This window comes from Epinephelus moara, chromosome 1 (genome assembly GCF_006386435.1).
Source record: "Epinephelus moara isolate mb chromosome 1, YSFRI_EMoa_1.0, whole genome shotgun sequence".
Taxonomy (NCBI): Eukaryota; Metazoa; Chordata; class Actinopteri; order Perciformes; family Serranidae; genus Epinephelus; species Epinephelus moara.
In genome coordinates this window covers 9,491,866-9,510,088 of record NC_065506.1, presented here as the reverse complement: position 1 = coordinate 9,510,088, position 18,223 = coordinate 9,491,866, and the positions used below count along the sequence as shown (strand labels likewise).

The 18,223-nt window shown below is 42.5% G+C and overlaps 1 protein-coding gene across 1 annotated transcript in view; it reads left to right on the top strand.

Moving 5' to 3' along the window:
* mmp15b (matrix metallopeptidase 15b) overlaps window positions 1-17,928 on the top strand; it is a 41,254-nt gene extending 23,326 nt beyond the window's left edge. Inside the window, exons 6-10 of the mRNA XM_050048429.1 lie at window positions 746-942; window positions 5,304-5,442; window positions 9,143-9,293; window positions 10,577-10,695; window positions 11,144-17,928. Coding sequence (XP_049904386.1) covers window positions 746-942; window positions 5,304-5,442; window positions 9,143-9,293; window positions 10,577-10,695; window positions 11,144-11,661 — 1,124 coding nt within the window. The 3' untranslated portion in view covers window positions 11,662-17,928. The remainder of the gene's footprint in view (window positions 1-745; window positions 943-5,303; window positions 5,443-9,142; window positions 9,294-10,576; window positions 10,696-11,143) is intronic.
* The last annotated feature ends 295 nt before the right edge of the window (window positions 17,929-18,223 follow it).

Below are 18,223 nucleotides of genomic sequence, written 5' to 3'. Positions count from 1 at the left end.
ACCTGTTTTCCGGCCTGTCTCTGATATCGAACGTGACACACCAGTTAAAAAAACAACAACCTGCGTACACATGCTAATTTTGGTGGAAAAGGGGTATTAGACTCAAGGATGAACTGTGACCTCATAAATCATGTTTTCGCCATAACTTATTATGACAATTTTTTTACACAAATGTCTAATAAGATAAAACGAAGACATGATGACATTTTATATCCAAAAGTTCAAAGGTCAGCTTATCTGTGATATCAGAATGTTCTGCAAAATTACTTTCCTGGACATTATTCAACACCGAAACTAAGAGACAGAAGGGGAGACATTTGGTCAGATACTGAATTGGTGAGAATAATCTTGAGTGTCCACCTTGAAACTCCTCTGATTGTATAGAACATTTGTGCTGCTGGGTTGAAGCCATGTTTTGCTGAAGTATAACACTTAATACCTTTCATTAAATTCCGTCAAAGTCTTCACTGCATGTAATATATGAGTTCAGACAGACATGGATGTAAACTGCAACGTCACTGGTTGGTGGAGGCATACATCTGTGAGGCTGTAATTCTAGTTTATCCAAATTCCTATCCCAGTAGTTTGCCTTAATTTATCTAGAAAATTGATTTCAAGCATTTCAGAAGTACTGAAGGAAAAGTAAGACATCTAACATCTGTCCTGCTCAGCCAGTCCCAGGTATATCTTGTCATTATTCATAATGTGATACAATATGTTTAACTCATTCCGTTTGTCCCTGTAGGTCAACCAGACAGCGGCCCCACCCAGGCCCTGCCCACTGTGACACCCCGCCGCCCAGAGCCCAGGCCACCTCAAACACCTCCTCGGCATCCTGACCGTCCCAGGACCACAGAGAGACCAGATCACTATGGACCCAATATCTGCGAAGGGAACTTTGACACGGTTGCAATGCTCCGAGGAGAGATGTTTGTTTTCAAGGTAAATTGTTTGGGGATCAGAAAATAAGGATGTTAACTTCAGCCACAGCCTGCTAGCTTGTTATGAACATAAAAAATTAGAAGCGATATGTTTACTGTACCTTCACAGTGGTTTATTACATGTCCTTGCTTGGAAATTCAGCTGGCTTCCAGCAGAGGAGCTGTCCTGACAAGTTAACAGTGTCAATAAATTACTTATTCTTTTCTGTAGAATCAGTTTAAAACAAACGGCGTGTGCACAGCCAACAAGGGCTCTGTTTTCAATCAGGTCCTTGTGGATTGTAAACCAACAGGGCCTGTGTTTTTTATGGGACGGAACGCTGTTTAAAGGGTGGGGTGTGGTCAGGTGTTTGACTTAAAGAGCCTCGGGACCCACACAAAATATTCATAAGGGCTGAAGCAGCATTGAGCTATTAGCTGGGTTTTTACCTACAGGTCATTTCACTGTTGGCTGCAGTTGCTGTCAACTGGGTTGTTTTCATTATTTAATATTGGAGGTCTTTTGATATTATGTAACTCAGCCCTGTGGTCGTGTTATTAAACATCTGCTAAGTGTTACCACCAGGTAAGGGTTCCTGCTCAGTGGCGATCATGCAAGAAATTTACATGGTCATTCTTAAAGTTGAAGTAACAGAAATTTCTGAAGAAAAGGGACTCCATTTCTTCTTCAGGGATTATTCAGCGATGCTCTATACATAGTGCAGCTCTACAAAGATAAGCAATGATGTGTTTCAGTGAGAGAGGTCAGAGGAGGCGTCCAGTGTTGGCAGCGATGAACTCTGAAGAGTTTGGCAGCTATTAGACAGAGCTGGAGAGAGAACACCCAGGCTTTACTGTAAAATAGCATCAGCCTCTCTTCCACAAATGTTGTCATGATATCTGCAATTTTTGACATTTCACAGGGAACGGCAGCAGCACGGATTCAAGCAGCTGAAGATATCTAATAGTATCAAACTATCAGCCATATCTTGAAGTAAACTGTTTGACATGCCTTTGTCGAGGGGAAAATGTAAAATACTTTGAGCGAAAGAAAGATAAAAAAAAACTTAGGAAGGTGTTTCTGTTTTGCATTATTATTGCTGACGAGTGAAGTATAGAATAGCCCTGTCCCCACAAACACCCAGAGATCAGGCTATGAATATCTCTTATCTCAGACTGTAAGTGTGTCTGACACTGACCGGTAGTTATAACACTTGGCCTACAGCTGCCTGGACAAGTGCTGCACATGGTCAGACAGTTATATCTGTGCTCTCGGGTTTCATCTCAGCCAGTAATGTCTGTGTTCTTAGGTTTCATCCACAGTCATGAAGCTAGACCAGATAACATTAATCAGTGTCCAAAATTAACTTTTTCCTTGCCAACCGGCAGTTCTTAGCCTAATACAAATGACCAGGCCCACCCACAGAAATGGCTGAGCCCCTGAAAAGGTCAAGTGAATAGGACCTCCCCAGATCTGCTTTTCTCATATTAAGCATGCGCGTGCTCTCTCTCCTAGTTTAGAGCATGGATTTATGAAGAGAACTGGATACAGCATTGGAGGCTTAGCCATTTTCATTCCTTTGAAAGTTGCTCAGTGGTGCATGAAGCCAAAAAACTTTTACTTCCAGGTATAAAAATACCCAGATCTTCTGCATCCATGGGCCCATAGACCAAGCGCACCAGCGTTTCCTTTAACCCCTCCTCCCAACCACTCGGTCTCAGGCTTGTTCACATGAATAACAGCAGGAAAATATCTCTGGGTTTTGCAACATTTAGGAAATAGTGATTTAAATAAGAGCTATTTAAGTGTTTGTACTTTGTTGTATCTCAAAAAATATCTATATGTCCACTTATTTACAGATGTCATTTTGGCCCCATGGTATCACGTGACACGCGTAAAGGTATAATTTTACAGTTTGGCCACTGTCAAATTGGCTTTGGTTTGTTTAAGATCACTAAATTTCTCAGATCATGTGGCTGGCCACCTGCATTTTTTCTTTTTTTTCCTGCAACAGTTTGCTTACAAGCAACAATAATACATTTACTTTAATTAAATATATTAATTTAGTAAGTAATGGTGAATATTTTGGTTCAAAATGAAATGTGGTTATCGTTGCTCATATTTAGGCTGAACATGATAATTGTTGTCCCCCATGGGGAACAATCATGTTCCGTATGGGCGGCCCTGCAGACCTGATCAGAGTGAATGCAGACCAAAAGCAATTCATATACTTTGAGTGAGAAGTTGAATTTTGCGAATTTAAAACATTATGAAAAAAGTATTTTTGGAACAGCCACCTGCCAAGTTCCAAATAGTAAAATACATCAGTCGTGGCTCCGAGAGTGTGTCAGAAAGGGCAAAGAGAGTCATGTGATGTACACACTTGAGATATTGTCAGAAATGTTCAGCTAGTATTGACTGTTATTGATTTATATGTTTTATTGTTATTCAGTACTTGACTTGGGATTCATTTCAGACTGCTGTCTATATTCAGATATTCCCCAATGTAAATTTGGAAGTGATGCCTCCACTGTTAAGAAATTCTAGTTATTAATGGCAGACATTGTTCTTCCCTTCTATTACTCTGCATTGGCAAAACAACTTAATGTACTGCATGAGTGGGAGTAATCTGTAACACATCAGCACCACTCTCTCTTCTCCACAGAGTCCTGTCCATTAAAAGAAGAAAGGAGCTGTCATTTCTTTTATTCACTTTTCGTATATCTTCACAGCAGAGGGCTGGACATAAAGACAACCAGCAGAGCACACGGAGTTGCTTTCAGTATTAAGACTCCCACACTGAGATCAGCTCTCGTCTGCTAAGGACTAATATGGTCAATTCACTCTTAATCTGGTCAACGCAAGGAGCTGTCAGACCACACAGATCGAAGGGTGTGCGGTCTGTTCGGTTTGGCCCTGTTCTGTTTCTCTCAGCTCTCTCCAACCCATCTCCGTTCTGTTCCATTCCATACCTTGCCGCGCCATCTTGTCTGCCAGTGTGTCCTGCGTGAAGGACAAAACTAGGTGTGCTTGCCAGAAAGAAGCAGCACTGAGCATTTTACCGTTACATTATCCAGGACAAGCAGGGCCACTGACTCACCACTTATGAATGAGTCTGAGGGCTTCTGGTGTAAATCTGTCTGCTGCTTTGTGTGCGCAGCACAAAGAGAAGATATGAATGTTCAGCGGTTCTTAGGTTAAAAAGTACTACCAGTGATTTCCCATGTTTTGTGCTGCTGACTTGATGAGGAAATCACCCTAACAGCTCTTGATAAAAGTGATCTTGTATCAGGCTGTGATCGACAGAGAGAGTGCAATAAGGGACATGATAAAGCCACCAGAGCAGAGACGGACTATTATTAGCCTGCCAGTGTTCTGCTATTGTTAGTTTATTGTACGTTCTGGTCTAGTTATCCTGCAGACCTCAGTTTGCTTGGCATGGTGACCATAAAGCCTTACTACAGTGCTCAGGTCAGTAGGTAAAATAGTTATAATCAGTTGACTAATGAAAAGAGAACACCTTGCTTACAGTAGCTTTCTGTGCATCCACTGAACAGAAATTTATATTTATACTTAGATAAGAAACCATAGCATTGGTTTAATTTTGATTTATTCGGAGGAGCTGAGTCTCAGCCAGGAATTAAAGGAATACTTCACCCCCAAATTTTTATTGGAAAATTCATGGCTCACTTCCTGTTACAGTGAATTGTTGAAGAAAACTGTGTTTTTGTCACGTCTCCAAGATGAACGAAGAATCCAAAAATGTTTTTTGATTAATTGAAGTAAATGGGGGCCGTCTTTAACAACAGCAAAACTATATTAAAACACCTGTTTACAAACTCTCATACAACGTGTCCAGTATAATCCAAGTCTCATTACCTTGTTGTATGCTCAGAACTGCCCAAACACCTGCATTTTTGCTAAAACCTTACTATTTAAAACACTTCTGCGTCAACAGTCTCATGCAGGGAGAAGTAGCATGCCTTGGCAAGCACGTAAATTTGAACTCTGCTTGTGCTTTCAGCTGAAATACCACCTCATTCCAGCTCATTCAGGAGGTGTACAGGAGTTATGTGAGTTTGTTAACAGATGTTTTGATATAGTTTTGCTGTTGTTAAATGTGGTTGCCCAGGATTTCAATTAATCAATAATGTTCTTGGTTTTTGGATTCTTTGTCCACCATGGAGGCATGTGAGAAAAACAAGGTTTTCATCACAAATTAAAGGTAACAGGGGGTGAGTAATTAATATACAACTGGTTATTTTCTGGGGGGAGTATTCCTTAAAGAAAGACAGAGAAAAAAGAAAATGTAGTTTTTCCAGCTTAACTGATGATAAGAAATGATGCACACTCAAACACACTTCTTAATTTTGTCTCCTCAGGGCCGTTGGTTCTGGAGAGTGCGTAGGAACAGGGTTCTGGATAACTACCCCATGCCCATCAGTCACTTCTGGAGGGGTCTGCCTGGAGACATAGACGCTGCCTATGAGAGACACGACGGCAGGTTCGTCTTCTTTAAAGGTAAGCAGCAAACACATGCATATAGAGTTTTGGTATATAAGGAATGCTGTACTGGAGAAGAGTGGTGTTGTGTGTTTTCATTTTGATTTACTTGCATTGAAGCTCACACTGGTCTGCACCTCACTGTGTGTACAGTCATCAAGTTATTAATTGCTGGTTTGTTTCCAAGACAAGCTCTGCATTGCCCAAAGTTAGCAGTTCTCTGGTATACTTGTTGTTTCCACAATATCCAGATGGAGCAATGTTGACACCAAAATGAAGCAATTCCTGGTAACAGAGAAAGAAATCCATCTTCTGAATCTGATACCTTTTACCTTGCTGCCCAATGGGGGAGGGGGATTAAATGGCAACAAACTCACTTATTACTGTAAAGAACAAGAGCGCAGAATAACTGGTCAGGACCGGTAGTTGTTATCTTTTATCTCTAGGTCATAAAAGAAGTGCTGAATCATGTTTAATACAGCAGAAACCTACAATTATCATTCATATATTTTTGAATGATATAAAATAGATAATGACCCACAGTTTGACATCTAAACTACATTTCTTATGCAGTTGTGTCAATTAAAAAAAACTCCTTTTGATTTGCAATGTGATGTGAATAAGAAAGAGACAACACTTCATGAAAGTGGTCCACTCGTTTTGAAAGATCATCTCACCAACTGACTCACATTCACCTCTTCATCCATACTCCTCTTATCTTGCTAGTGAAAAGCAGCCTCTCCACCCTCCTGCAGGAAATACACATATCATTTATGTTTCTGGTTATTGTTGCTGTAAAAACAGGCCTGGGTCTGTTTTAAATAATCGTCTTCTGGTATTATTAGCTGTCACTTCTAGAGCATGACAGACTTCCAGTATCAAAAACAATCTCTGAAAATATGCCCAATTTTTTAATTAGGGTTGTAGCTGCCTTACAGCCTGCAGGAAAGTAACATACAAACTTTGTTTCTCAGCACTGCTATGCTCAAGTAGCAACAATGACAAACAATACCAGTGTTTGGATTCAGTTTCCAGTGAAGCAGCGCCGTTTACTCTGTCGTGCCAATACACAATCATAGCTGGATTCACGAGATCTAGGTTTATCATCATGTCAGTCTGTCTTATACCATATATAGCAGCATGTCAGCTCTTTGAGGTTTATATATTCTTTTCTTTTTATCATTATAGATAATGCAATGTACAAGTGGTGCAGGGTTCATATCACTATTATATGGAACATAAGCATACCCTTCAACGTAACCCTCCTGCATAGAAAACCATCCACCATCTGGTTTCTTCTTAACAACCTAAATACATTTATAATGCTCCATGGTCATTTGAAACCACCATATCTCACTGCTTTCATATATTAACAATAAAACAGATTCTGGAACTTTTTTCATCTTCTTTAGATTATGTTGAAGATATACATCCCCCACCTCCCTTGAGAGGGTGCATAATGTATTCTACATGCAGAGTATAAATCTCTTTTAGCACAGCTCATTATTTGTGCTGCAAGTCGCTGAGAGAGGCTTGTCTTTTACAACGGTGGATAAAGTTGTTGAACGAAAAAAGAATTCAGTCTTTCATGCCGCTTCACTCTGAGAGCTACAGGCTTTGGGGCAGCTGTTGATGAGGAGGATGATGTCATCGGCAAGCCTCTCAGTGTGACACTTGGCTGCAAGCCATTAGCAAAGAAGGAACAAGAGGAATGAAGGGGAAGGGAAGATAAAAGGAAGGAAGGAAGGATTGGCAGACCTGTGAGAGGGAGAGATAAACACAGACCTTTAAATGGGCACATCAAAATAGAACATCATCTTGATGCTTTCAGCATGAAGACAGCAGACCTGATTTTTTTTCCTGTACTTTTTTGTGGACTAATGGCCTCAACTTAGTCCAGAATGGTCCAAATGTTGGGATGTGTTGTTGTTCTTATACTTGCTTTGTGAGCTGATGTGTGATTTTGAGATAGACAAGAATCGCAGTATACAGTTTGCATCCAATCAGCGGAAACAGTGGTCAACAAAACCCACAGCTTTCACAGTCTACATTTCCCTGTGGGGGAAGTTATTATCGTCACTCCCCACCTCCTGCTGTCCTGAGCTTGGTGTGTCCCTTTGGGGAGTGACAAGACGCCCAGTATCAACAGTATACGTATTCTGCTTTGACAATATGATGCATTCTGCATGTGTTGGCTGGCTAAACCTTTTGATTTTTTTTTTTTTTTTTACTTTAAATTATACTTTACCCTTTACAAATAGAGCTCCTGGGGATGGCTGCAGCAGACTGTTGTTTGCATGATCTTGTTGAAATCACTCTAAAATAGCAACCGTGTTAGCTACAGCATTCCTTCTTTTTGCAGCAGGAAGCTAAGGCTTCTATCTTCTATGTCGTCACGTAATGACCTTAGGAACACGGTATTTCACCATAATTATGCTGGTAATTTCCTGTAATAGCTGCGGGATTCATTGTTTGCATAATCCTGGATATATATAGATCTAAAATGGAAACTACAACAGCTAGAACATTCAGTCTTTTTGCAGAAAAAAGCTAAGGCTTCTATCATCTGTGTCATCACATTACATTACATGTGGCGGTGCCAGAGGAATGAATGATGATTCCATCACAACGCCTTTGCACTTTCTGTTGCAGAGTTCAAAGGGTTAATGAGGATAAATGGGTGGATGCATAGAGGGATTAATTGATTTAGGACATATTGGGCATCAAATATCTGGAATGTCTATTTTAAAAGGTGTAAAAAATATTTATCCGCTTCTCTTACACAGCTGTTGTGTTATTACCCAGGGGTTTCACAGCTGTTTTTATCCCAAATAAGCCCAACTGTAATAGAAACCAAACTGTTTATCCTTTCAGGAAAACAAGATACACAGCAGGAAGGAATCAAATCTTTAGGTCACTGAAGCGCTCCAGTGTGGTTATGGAAAGTCATGGAATAAGTCATGGGATTTTACATGAGGGCTGTGCACTGCAGGAACCCTGGGAAGCATTGCGTCAACCTCTTGTTCTCTCCAGATGCTGAGTGTAGAGCTTTCATTTTAAACAAGGAGCAAGGGGCTGGAGGTGGGTGGATGGATGGGTGGGTGTGAAGGCGGGGAGAAGGAGGGAAAGGCGGATTGAAGCCAAGAAGAGAGATGTAATGGTGCCAGGAGGAACGGAGTCCCCCTGTCTGACACAATAAAACACAATAAAACCTTCCCTTCAGCGAGAAATCTGCTTCAGCCTGACATGAGACAAGCCGCTCCTAATGGATAATTACAAGCTAAACCAAAACTCCTTAGTCAATGATGTGCTCATTTCTGCTGTGTTTCTGATTGCCTGCCAGCAAATCATTATTGCGTTCATATAATTTACAAGTGTGTAAATGCTGGTCTGCTTTCTCTGATTGTCTGTATTGTTCTCTTTTATTTCTCATTCAGTTTCAATTATTTAACATATTCTGTGCCAGCAAATTAAAATGTGCGTGCCCAAGTGTGTATTGGTACATCTGTTATTGTGTGTGAGTGGACGCGTGTGTAACCAAGTGTACATGACATATGCTGTATGATTGTGTGTGTTAACATTTTCCAGAGTCTTTAAGGGTTATGAGTGGGGGTGGATATGCAATGTACAGATGTGTGCACCATAAAGGATCATTGAGCACTTTTCCTCTCTCCTCTCCTCTCCTCTCCTCTCCTCTCCTCTCCTCTCCTCTCCTCAGCAAACAGATTCTGGCTCTTCAGGGAGGCTAACCTGGAACAGGGCTATCCAATGGAGCTGGTTGATTACGGTCAAGATATTCCCTACGACCGAATAGACACAGCCATCTGGTGGGAGCCGTCCGGCTACACTTACTTCTTCCAAGGAGACTGGTAATGTAGCCTGCAAACTGTCAACATCACATGAAACCTCTCATTCACCTGTTGAGCTTGATCTCATCCCCTATTTTTCCATGATACAAATTCAAATTGCATTGCATTTGCTCGAATACATTGAGGTCATTCTTACGTCAGTGTTTAAGTAACTTGGTGAACATGGTAAACATGATTCCTGTGAAATATCAGCATGTTAGCATTATGGTTGATGCCAGAATGGATGGCCGTGTTTTTGTGGGTCCCACTGTGATTGGCTAGAGTGCAAAACGTTAGTCCAGTCATAGTTATGTTCAGAGAGCAGGGGCACGAAATCCCAGGGAAAAAAGACAAAGTCCACAGCTCCACATTCAAGGGTATGTGGACACTGAAGGAAAGCCGACAGAGGGTCCTTGGCCATGGGCAGGGGCCCGCTGACCTCCAGCCCTCCCCCTGGTTTTCTGGCGGCGAAACAAAGCAAAGCCTGGGTCAGTGGGGCTTGCTTGAGGCTTCTTAGGGGCTGTGGGAAAAAGCCAGGTGGCTGAGAGTCAAGCCAGGGCCCCCGTAGCATGCTGGATGCTTTACTGGGGCTGAAGAGGCAGTCATAGTGGGTGAATGGAGAGCCAGGGCCTGCAGAACATGTCTGAGAACCAGAGCAAGCGACAGTAAGTCTGCAGAGACTGTGCCCACTGTCAAATGTCCTCCAGTGTCCACGCATCCCTGGATGTGGAGCCTCCAGCATGCTCTGTGGGCCCTGGCTCATCTCTCACCCACCATGACTGCCTCTCCAGCCCATTTCTAAAGAGTTTATAAAATGTGATTTTGGAATTATTATTTTTGATAAGCTTCGGGGGTGTGGTCAGAATCAGCACTCTTGCATTGGCTTGTGTAAGAATGGATAATTGGTGATGTAACAACCAATCACAGCAGAGAACATGGCAGAGTGCCCCTCCCCCATTGCCCTATGAGTATAAGCTACACATGATGAATAGCAGCAGCTGTATTTGTACAGTTCTGTGTTAACAATATGAGCAAGTTCTGTAAATATGCAAGGGTAATATATACAGTACTGATAGAAAAATAATTTCACTTTAGGTCTGTGAATCCAATAAGCCCTCGCTAAGCACAATATGACTGATGTGCTTAAGGTTTACTGGTGCATTTACACACACAACAGATATGGATGTTGTGTGGAAATAGAACAGATATGTACACACCATGTTCTGTACTGTGTAAGAAGTTTGCTCTTTTTTTCATTTGGACAGTTCATAAACAGTAACAACCATCTTCGTTGCTGTCTGCAGGTACTGGCGCTTCAACGAGCAGTCGCGCTTGGCTGACAGAGGCTACCCGAAACCAATCAGTGTCTGGGGAACGTCAGTGCCCTCTTCTCCCAAGGGGGCCTTCCTCAGCGATGATGGAGGTGAGCTGAGACGAGACAAGTGGCTTCTGTGTGTGTGTATATGTGTGTAATGGAGCAAGGAGGGGCTGGGGAGAGAGAGACACGCCTGAAACAAAGAATTAGGGTGTGGTCATGCAATCGTCAGGAGGGACAGGGGATAGCATGTGTGTGAGAATTTGAGCCTACATGTGAAGTGCTTTTTGCTCTGCTGTGCTTAGTGAGAGTGAAAACAGAGAGGGCTGATCCAATCTCAAAGCAGAGTCTCTGTTAAAGACATTTTTCCATTTATACAACAAATTAGTTTTGATAAAAAGAGAATTTTAGGATGAGAAGATTGATGCCACTCAATAATAAGAGTGGTATCATGCTTCTCATTTAACTTTTGGCAAATTTGGAACTATTGCTATAAATTTCATGACTTCCAATTGCTATGTTGGCTGACATCTTCTGCGCTCTTTGCCCTCTCCAGCGTACACCTACTTCTACAAGGGTTCCAAGTACTGGAAGTTTGACAACCACCGTATGAAGAGCGAACCAGGCTACCCCAAGTCCATCCTAAGAGACTTCATGGGCTGCACCGTGGATCTGGACCCAGACAGAGACACGGACACAGACTCAGGACGCAAATTCCCCGACGTGAACCGCCCGCCGTTCAACCCGGATGTGAACGGACGTGACGGTGACAAAGGCAAAGACCCAGAGGGAACGGATCGTGGTGGAACGGACAAAGACACGGGCAAAGGGTCGGACAGCGACAAAGACGAAGACTACCGAGAGGGTCGCGAGGAAGACACCAACGAGGTGGACGTGGTGCTGAAGGTGGACGACAGCGAGGAGCGGACCATGAACATCCTGATGGTAACCATCCCACTGGTCCTGGTGCTGTGCATCCTGGGACTGATCTACGCCATCATCAACACGTTGCAGAGCAAAGGGGCGCCGCGGCTGCTGGTGCACTGCAAGCGCTCGCTGCAGGACTGGGTCTGACCCTTGACATTAGGGGACAGTGAACTTTGAACTTAAATTGAAACCTTAGACACCACCCTCCTCTAATCCATCCCTCCTCCCAGTGATCCATCTGTCTCATGTCTCTGTGCTCAGTGGCTCCTGCAACTCTTAGTACATGTGGTAGAAGATCCAATACTGTACTGATACACACACACACATCTGCACACACACACACACACACACACACACACACACAAACACACACCACCCTAACCTCCTTCCGTCTACCATGGTGCTCTACAATGCGTTGACTGTAGTCTATTTATATGAGAGAAGTTTGCACATTGTTTTTTTTTCATGTTTTTGTTTTGGTTCATTTTGTGTGACTATTTGTTGTTATTATTATTATTTCTAAACCAGGAAGACCGTTCTATTCTTTCTGCACCGCCTCCCTCTAATCTCAGTAGGGGCTTTGTCCTCCCTGATAACTTGACATCTGCTTATGCTATTGCAGCTGCCACAAAAGGAACTAATGCAAAGGGTTAGAAAAGAACGAGCGAGAATTGTAGACGGACCACAGTGCTTCAGTAGTGCTCTCCCTTCTCTCATCATCCTCTTCCATCTCTTCCCTTTGCTCTGCAGTACAGTATGTCATGGGCTGGGAGGTGAGCGAGAGTGAAACAGGGTTTGGTCACAGACATTTCACTGTAGTTTACATTAAGAGGTATTTTGACTCCTGCCTTGAGCCCAGATATTATCCTCCCTTTGACTCCCACTGACAGATGAGGCTACGGCTGTTATTCTGAAGATTGGACCAGTTCAGTTTGTTGTCATACAGGCATCACCTTGGTTTTAAAGGATAATTCCAATTTATGACAACTTAGATTTTATTTTTTATAGTGGTTTTAATAATAATAATAATAATAATAATAACACTGTACTCATCAAGATAATAGCTGATAACTGGGAATGTAGCAATATCACTGAAAAGATTTTACAGGCTCAGAGGTTCAGTGTGTAGGATTAAGGGGCACCTATTGGCAGAAATAGAATATAGTATTCACACAATGACCTGAAAATTGTTGTGTTTTCGTTACCACCTTACCACCGTGTTTATTCTACAGTAGCCCAGAAGAGACAAACCAAACATTGGCTCCAGATAGGGCTAATTGCGTTTTTGCGTCAGCCAACATAGTTTGTCAACACACACGGGAGAAATTTCAGTTGTTTGCAATCTGCAACTTCAAAGTAAGACGCACTAGACCTTTAGGGAAGCATTTCACCCACCAAATGATAAATTGTAGATTATTTTTGTTGCATTTGATAAAACGTTTTTCTCACGCCTTCACATTGAGCAAAGAATCCGAAAACAGAGAATTCTTAATGAATTGAAGTTATAGGGGGCTGCATTTAATAACAGCAAAACACCCATTTACAAACTGTAATTCTCATTCTCATTTATTCGGACATATTGCTCAGTACTCCCCAGACACATGCATTTTCTCTAAAATGGTACTATTTAAAACACTTGCACATTAACAGCACAGGCACCCGTCTCGTCCTTGCCTAAGATTAATTGATACAAATGGTCATTTGGGGGGTGAAGTATTCCTTAAAAACAAACCCCCATGTCAGCCAAACTTATTTGGAGGAAAAAATGAAGACAGATGGTAAAATTCACACTCAAACTGTTTGGTGTAAACATAAATCAGCTTACAGACCAGCTTCCTGGTTCGACTTTGACCTGCCGTACTTAACGTAGCACAGACAGCATTAGGGTGCGATGGCGCTCACATTTTATGTGTGCTCACTGTTGGCCTAACTCCAAATAAATTGGTTCAGGCAATGTCTAACATGGGGCTCTGTTGGTAACGTAGCCCAATATCAAAAACTTGCTTCAAGGGGCTTTATGATCTGTACAGTATTCAACACCCTCTATCCATAGACCCACGATTCAGATAATGATAAACTCCAAAAAAATGGAGGAAGCTTTAACCAGTACAGCTGTTTCCCGCTGCTTCCAGTCTTTAAGCTAAGTAAAACGTTATAACATATAGAAATTGTAGCTATAAAAATAAGACCCAAGTTGTAATAAATAGTAAATGTCCTTTGAATTCAGACCACTGCTGCCTTGTTTTCCTTCTAATCTTGTGCTCACGTAGTTGAACAGTAAGTCTACCTTCTTTATTTTCCTTACTTGGAAAGCCTTTAAAGACCTTTTGGCTGAAAGGGTTCAGACTTTAAAGGGGATTTCTTCCCTTAACTTTCATTTATGTGGCTAATTCTCAGAGAGCTTCCTTTCTGTCAACAATAAGACCTTTTCTTTGTGCGGGAGAGGAGACAGACTAATGGTTAATTTAAAAAGTCAGCTCACTGTGAAATAACACAAGAGAGGGAGCATTCATCGCATCCGTGTGCGTGTGTGTGTAACATAAAACAAGGGAGAAACAAAGCAAAGCCATGGCCTTTAACTTCGGGACAGGATGTAACACCACAAGTGCAACACAGCAGTGGCAGGGTGCAGCTAATGTACCATGCAGTTTGTAATAGACTTTTTACTGCTGGTGTTTTCTGAAAGGACGATTTAAGAAACTTCACAGATGACCTGCGGTTTATCTGTTGTAAATATACCGTAGCTGTAAGCACCAGGGCGGGCTCAGGCCCTGCAGGATCATGTGAACACAGACTAATCCTCTTCATTAAAAAACAGCAGGTGTGTGCGAATGTTGTTAACCCCTGCGACCCCTAAACTAAACCTTGAACTCCCAGAACCAAAACACTCTCTGCCCCCTTTTCATCTCGCAAGAACAAAGATGGGACAAAGAAAATTGTCCTTCTTAACTACTCTGTTATATCAGTTTAAAAAAAAAAAAAGGCTGTGTTTTCCTTTTTTCCTGGCAGCCATTGATTTCCATTTATTTTTGTAGTAGAGTATGGAAATCACATTAATAAACTATTGAAACGCAAAAATAGTTTACTTTGATGATTTAAGCATCTCAAGCAAGTTTTTTGAGTTTGCTTACTGATTTTTATACTGCACAGAAATTAATGCAAGCCAATGGTTGCCATGGAAATATGCGTGAAAAAATCAGCACAGTATACAGGACTGTTGTAAATGGTTTTTACATTGTTTAGTAGTAGTTCAGGAGGTGCAGTGTGTTATCCTGTAAAATAATCTCTTATTTTTCCTTGAAAGAAGCGAAGCAATATTCATCAAAGACAAGAACATTTCCTTTGACCCATTTGTGAATACATTTTCGGGAACTTCTTTGGTCTGGTGACATAACTCATTTCTTGTGGAATGAGCAGCCTTATCTTAAGATGTTCGAAAATTGTAGCAGGAATGGAAAATGGGAAATTATCTCATCATTGCTAGTCTTTCACTAAAAAAAAATCAATTTTGAGTCTTGAAACCAGCCTGAAATAAGAGAGTGTAGGAGTGGACGACTTTAGAGTGCCACTTCAAATATGAATGGGAGGAAGGCTTATCTGAGAGGTAAGCTGCCAAATTGACCAGAGGGGGCTCAGCTCACCCGGCTCAGGTTACAGATGTGGATGGGGAGGGTGAGGAGAGACTGGAGACAAGGAAAAGCGGGTGGAGGGGGAGGGAGGCAGACCTCGTCTCCCTGAGCTTGCAGAGCTTGAATCTCAGGAATAAGGAGGGGTGGAAGGGAGAGAGAGAGAGTGAGACAGGAGTTTGATGGCTCTATCCCACTGGCAAAAGTTCATGTGACCCAAATCTCCTGTTAGCTCAACAGCAGCGCTGGCCAAAGAGGAAACTTTAGCTTACAGTAGGCGACAGATCTTTTAAGTAAGCGCTTTGCTTGCAGATGTCCCCTATGTAACAACCTGCATATCGATTCCAGTTGTGCCTCACGAGCAGCAGTAGTTTTGCTTCATCCGTCTTTCTTTTGCCCCACATGTTGAAAGACGGCACAGATACATGACTCTGCTGTTCTGTCAGGCCTCCAGCAAGGTGCAGACAGGCTGAGGTGAGACACCTACACAAACAGAGGTAAAGCTTACAGGACACTTACTGAAAGGAAGAAAGGGAAGAGCATAATCAGCCGTCACAAGAAGTCTGGAGATTGATCTGTGGCTAGTCAATAGCAGTTGCCAGGAAACGGTGTCCTGTGTCCATCGCTCACCTCCTCGCCATCAGGGTTTTGGGGGGGAGGGGGGGGATTGGCGGACGTAGCTAATCAGCGTTAAAAGCCCCCACCCCCACCTCCTCTGCTCTCTCCTCAGCTGTCCTGTCCTTCCATTGGTCCTACAGGCACATCAATGAGCGCTCAGACAGCCGAGTGTCTGGACAGGCTCAGAAAATGTCGACTCATTGCACTAGACACAGCATTGTGTGTGCAGTTCTTGTTTATCAGGCCTCCTTTTCTCCTCTGTAACCTCCGCACAGCGAGCCCACAGGGAGGTAACCACTTCAAAGCTAAAGTAACTACTTCAATGTTGAAAAAAAGTCACTTGAGTTCTCTTTACCTGAAATGTGAGTTTCTGCGATTCAGCAGTTTGAGAGATACTCTGTGGTTTGAGGCTGACGGAGATTCATTGTCTCCGGACAGCGAGCAGGAGAGAAACATTGAAAGGTATGGAGAGAGGCTGATTGATGCGTGTTTGTGTGTGTGTGGAGGTGTTCAGTTAATCAGCTCTGCTCTCCATAAGCGAGGCCTGTTTTCTGACTGTAAATCTGCCACACTCTCCCTCTCTCCCCACCCCTCCACATACTCAGCCCAGCCCTCTAAACCCGAGGGGATCATAACAACAACAATGGCCTTCTCTCTCTCTCTTTCTCTCTCACTCTCTTTCTTCTCCCCCTATTTGCTCTCTCCATCATACACACACAAACACATTATTGTCTTCCCCGGCATCACCTTCCTCCCCTCCTTCCCCCTTTTTCCTCCCTCACCCTTTAAGAAACTAGTCCAGGCCAAGGTCCAGTTTCACACAGCGGAGCCTGTTTTTAGATCAACCTCCTTGTTCAGCAACATTTAATACTGTGGAATGACTCACTTACAAACAGTGTACCTGTCAGGTTTGTTGAACGCAGCAACAGGATGTCACATTCACATATAAAGTTGCAAAGGCTGAATTTCTTTTATGTTAATGCCGCGGTCGTTTTGATGAACAGGGCCTTGATGCAAAGTTTAGGTAAGGTTAGGACATCGCTGAGCTTGTCTAAGCTTTCATCTCTCTCAGGATGTGTTTCTGTAAACACTGCAAGTTAAGCGCTTCTCATTCAGCCCCACTGTTTTGACTCTGAACATCTTTTTTTTGTCTTTTATTTTAATGAACTGTTAAAATCTCCACAATCACTCAAACGGCAGGTATTCTTCTAGCTGTGTCTGTGCTCTCCAGTTTCAGCTTCCTGCGGTCACTGTGTATCCCTGCACTTTCTAATAACCACGAGCTTCAAAGTCATTGCATCAGCCCCTGTGCAAAGTCTGAACTCTACTGGGAAAAACCAGATCAATAAATAACGGACTGAACAGATCAAAGAAAAAAAGAAAAAAAAACTGCAACAGTATGACTGTTCTGTTACCGTTTCACTTGGCTCAACTTTGTGGCTTAATGATGGCTCGAACCCAAAGGATCGTGGGTTGTCCAGATGCTTCTCTCTTTTCCCAGAGTGCATCTCACCTCGCTCATCGACCCCTATCCACTCTGAAACCACTCATTTTAAATCACCACTCCACTCCTCACCGCTGGGGATGGAACAGAAAAGATGGCTGACAAATGACTTTCAGCATCTGTGTCACAGCTTTGCCCCGGACGAGTGCAGCTCTCATGGTGCTTCACACAGGCATACAAACTGTTGAGCAGCCCACTGTAGAAAACTGTTTTCATCCTCTAACTGCAGCTAAAGTAGAGAGTAGATGTTGGATTCAGTCAATCCTGTGCTGACCATCGATAGTGGAACTTGGCATCTCACACTAGGCCTCTCTTCATTACTACCTGAGTAATGGTTCAGTGACTTTCTGAAAAAAACTAAACCATCATCCCTGACTGGGATGAGACGAGAAAAAGAAGAAAGCAGCGTCGATCAGAAAAGATGAGGTTACTGTTCGTCTAAAAAAAATTATTTTGATTTTATTTGTGCATTTTTTTCTCTCCAAACTTGATAGAATATTTTTGTTAATAACATTCCAATTAGTTTTTTTGATTGGTTGTTAGTGTTTTGTTTTTCTGTAGAAAATGTAAGATTTTATACATTTGTGTTGTTGTGTGTTCACCTCTAGTTGAGTGTGTTAACAAGCCATGCTGGACATGTACACATTAAAAAAAATGCTCTGAAAATATTGAAAGTAATGTTTTTTATGCTTTCTGGCTATCTGAAGAGACTAGAGGGTTACAGTTGTGCACACACATACAGTACACACACACTCTTCCTGGTGAGGTCACTGTCCATAGGGCCTTGCTTCCTGTCTCACACGGGACAGGCAGCAAAGCGGCTGAGGCGTGGGGAGAGAGGGGTCTGGCTGATTGCCAGGAAGCCACATGAGCAGGGAGGAAGTTAGCGAGCAGCTTGTAGAGCCTGTAAGAAACCGACAGGGCAATGGTGTCATCACACTGAGAGGAAATTCATTGTTCG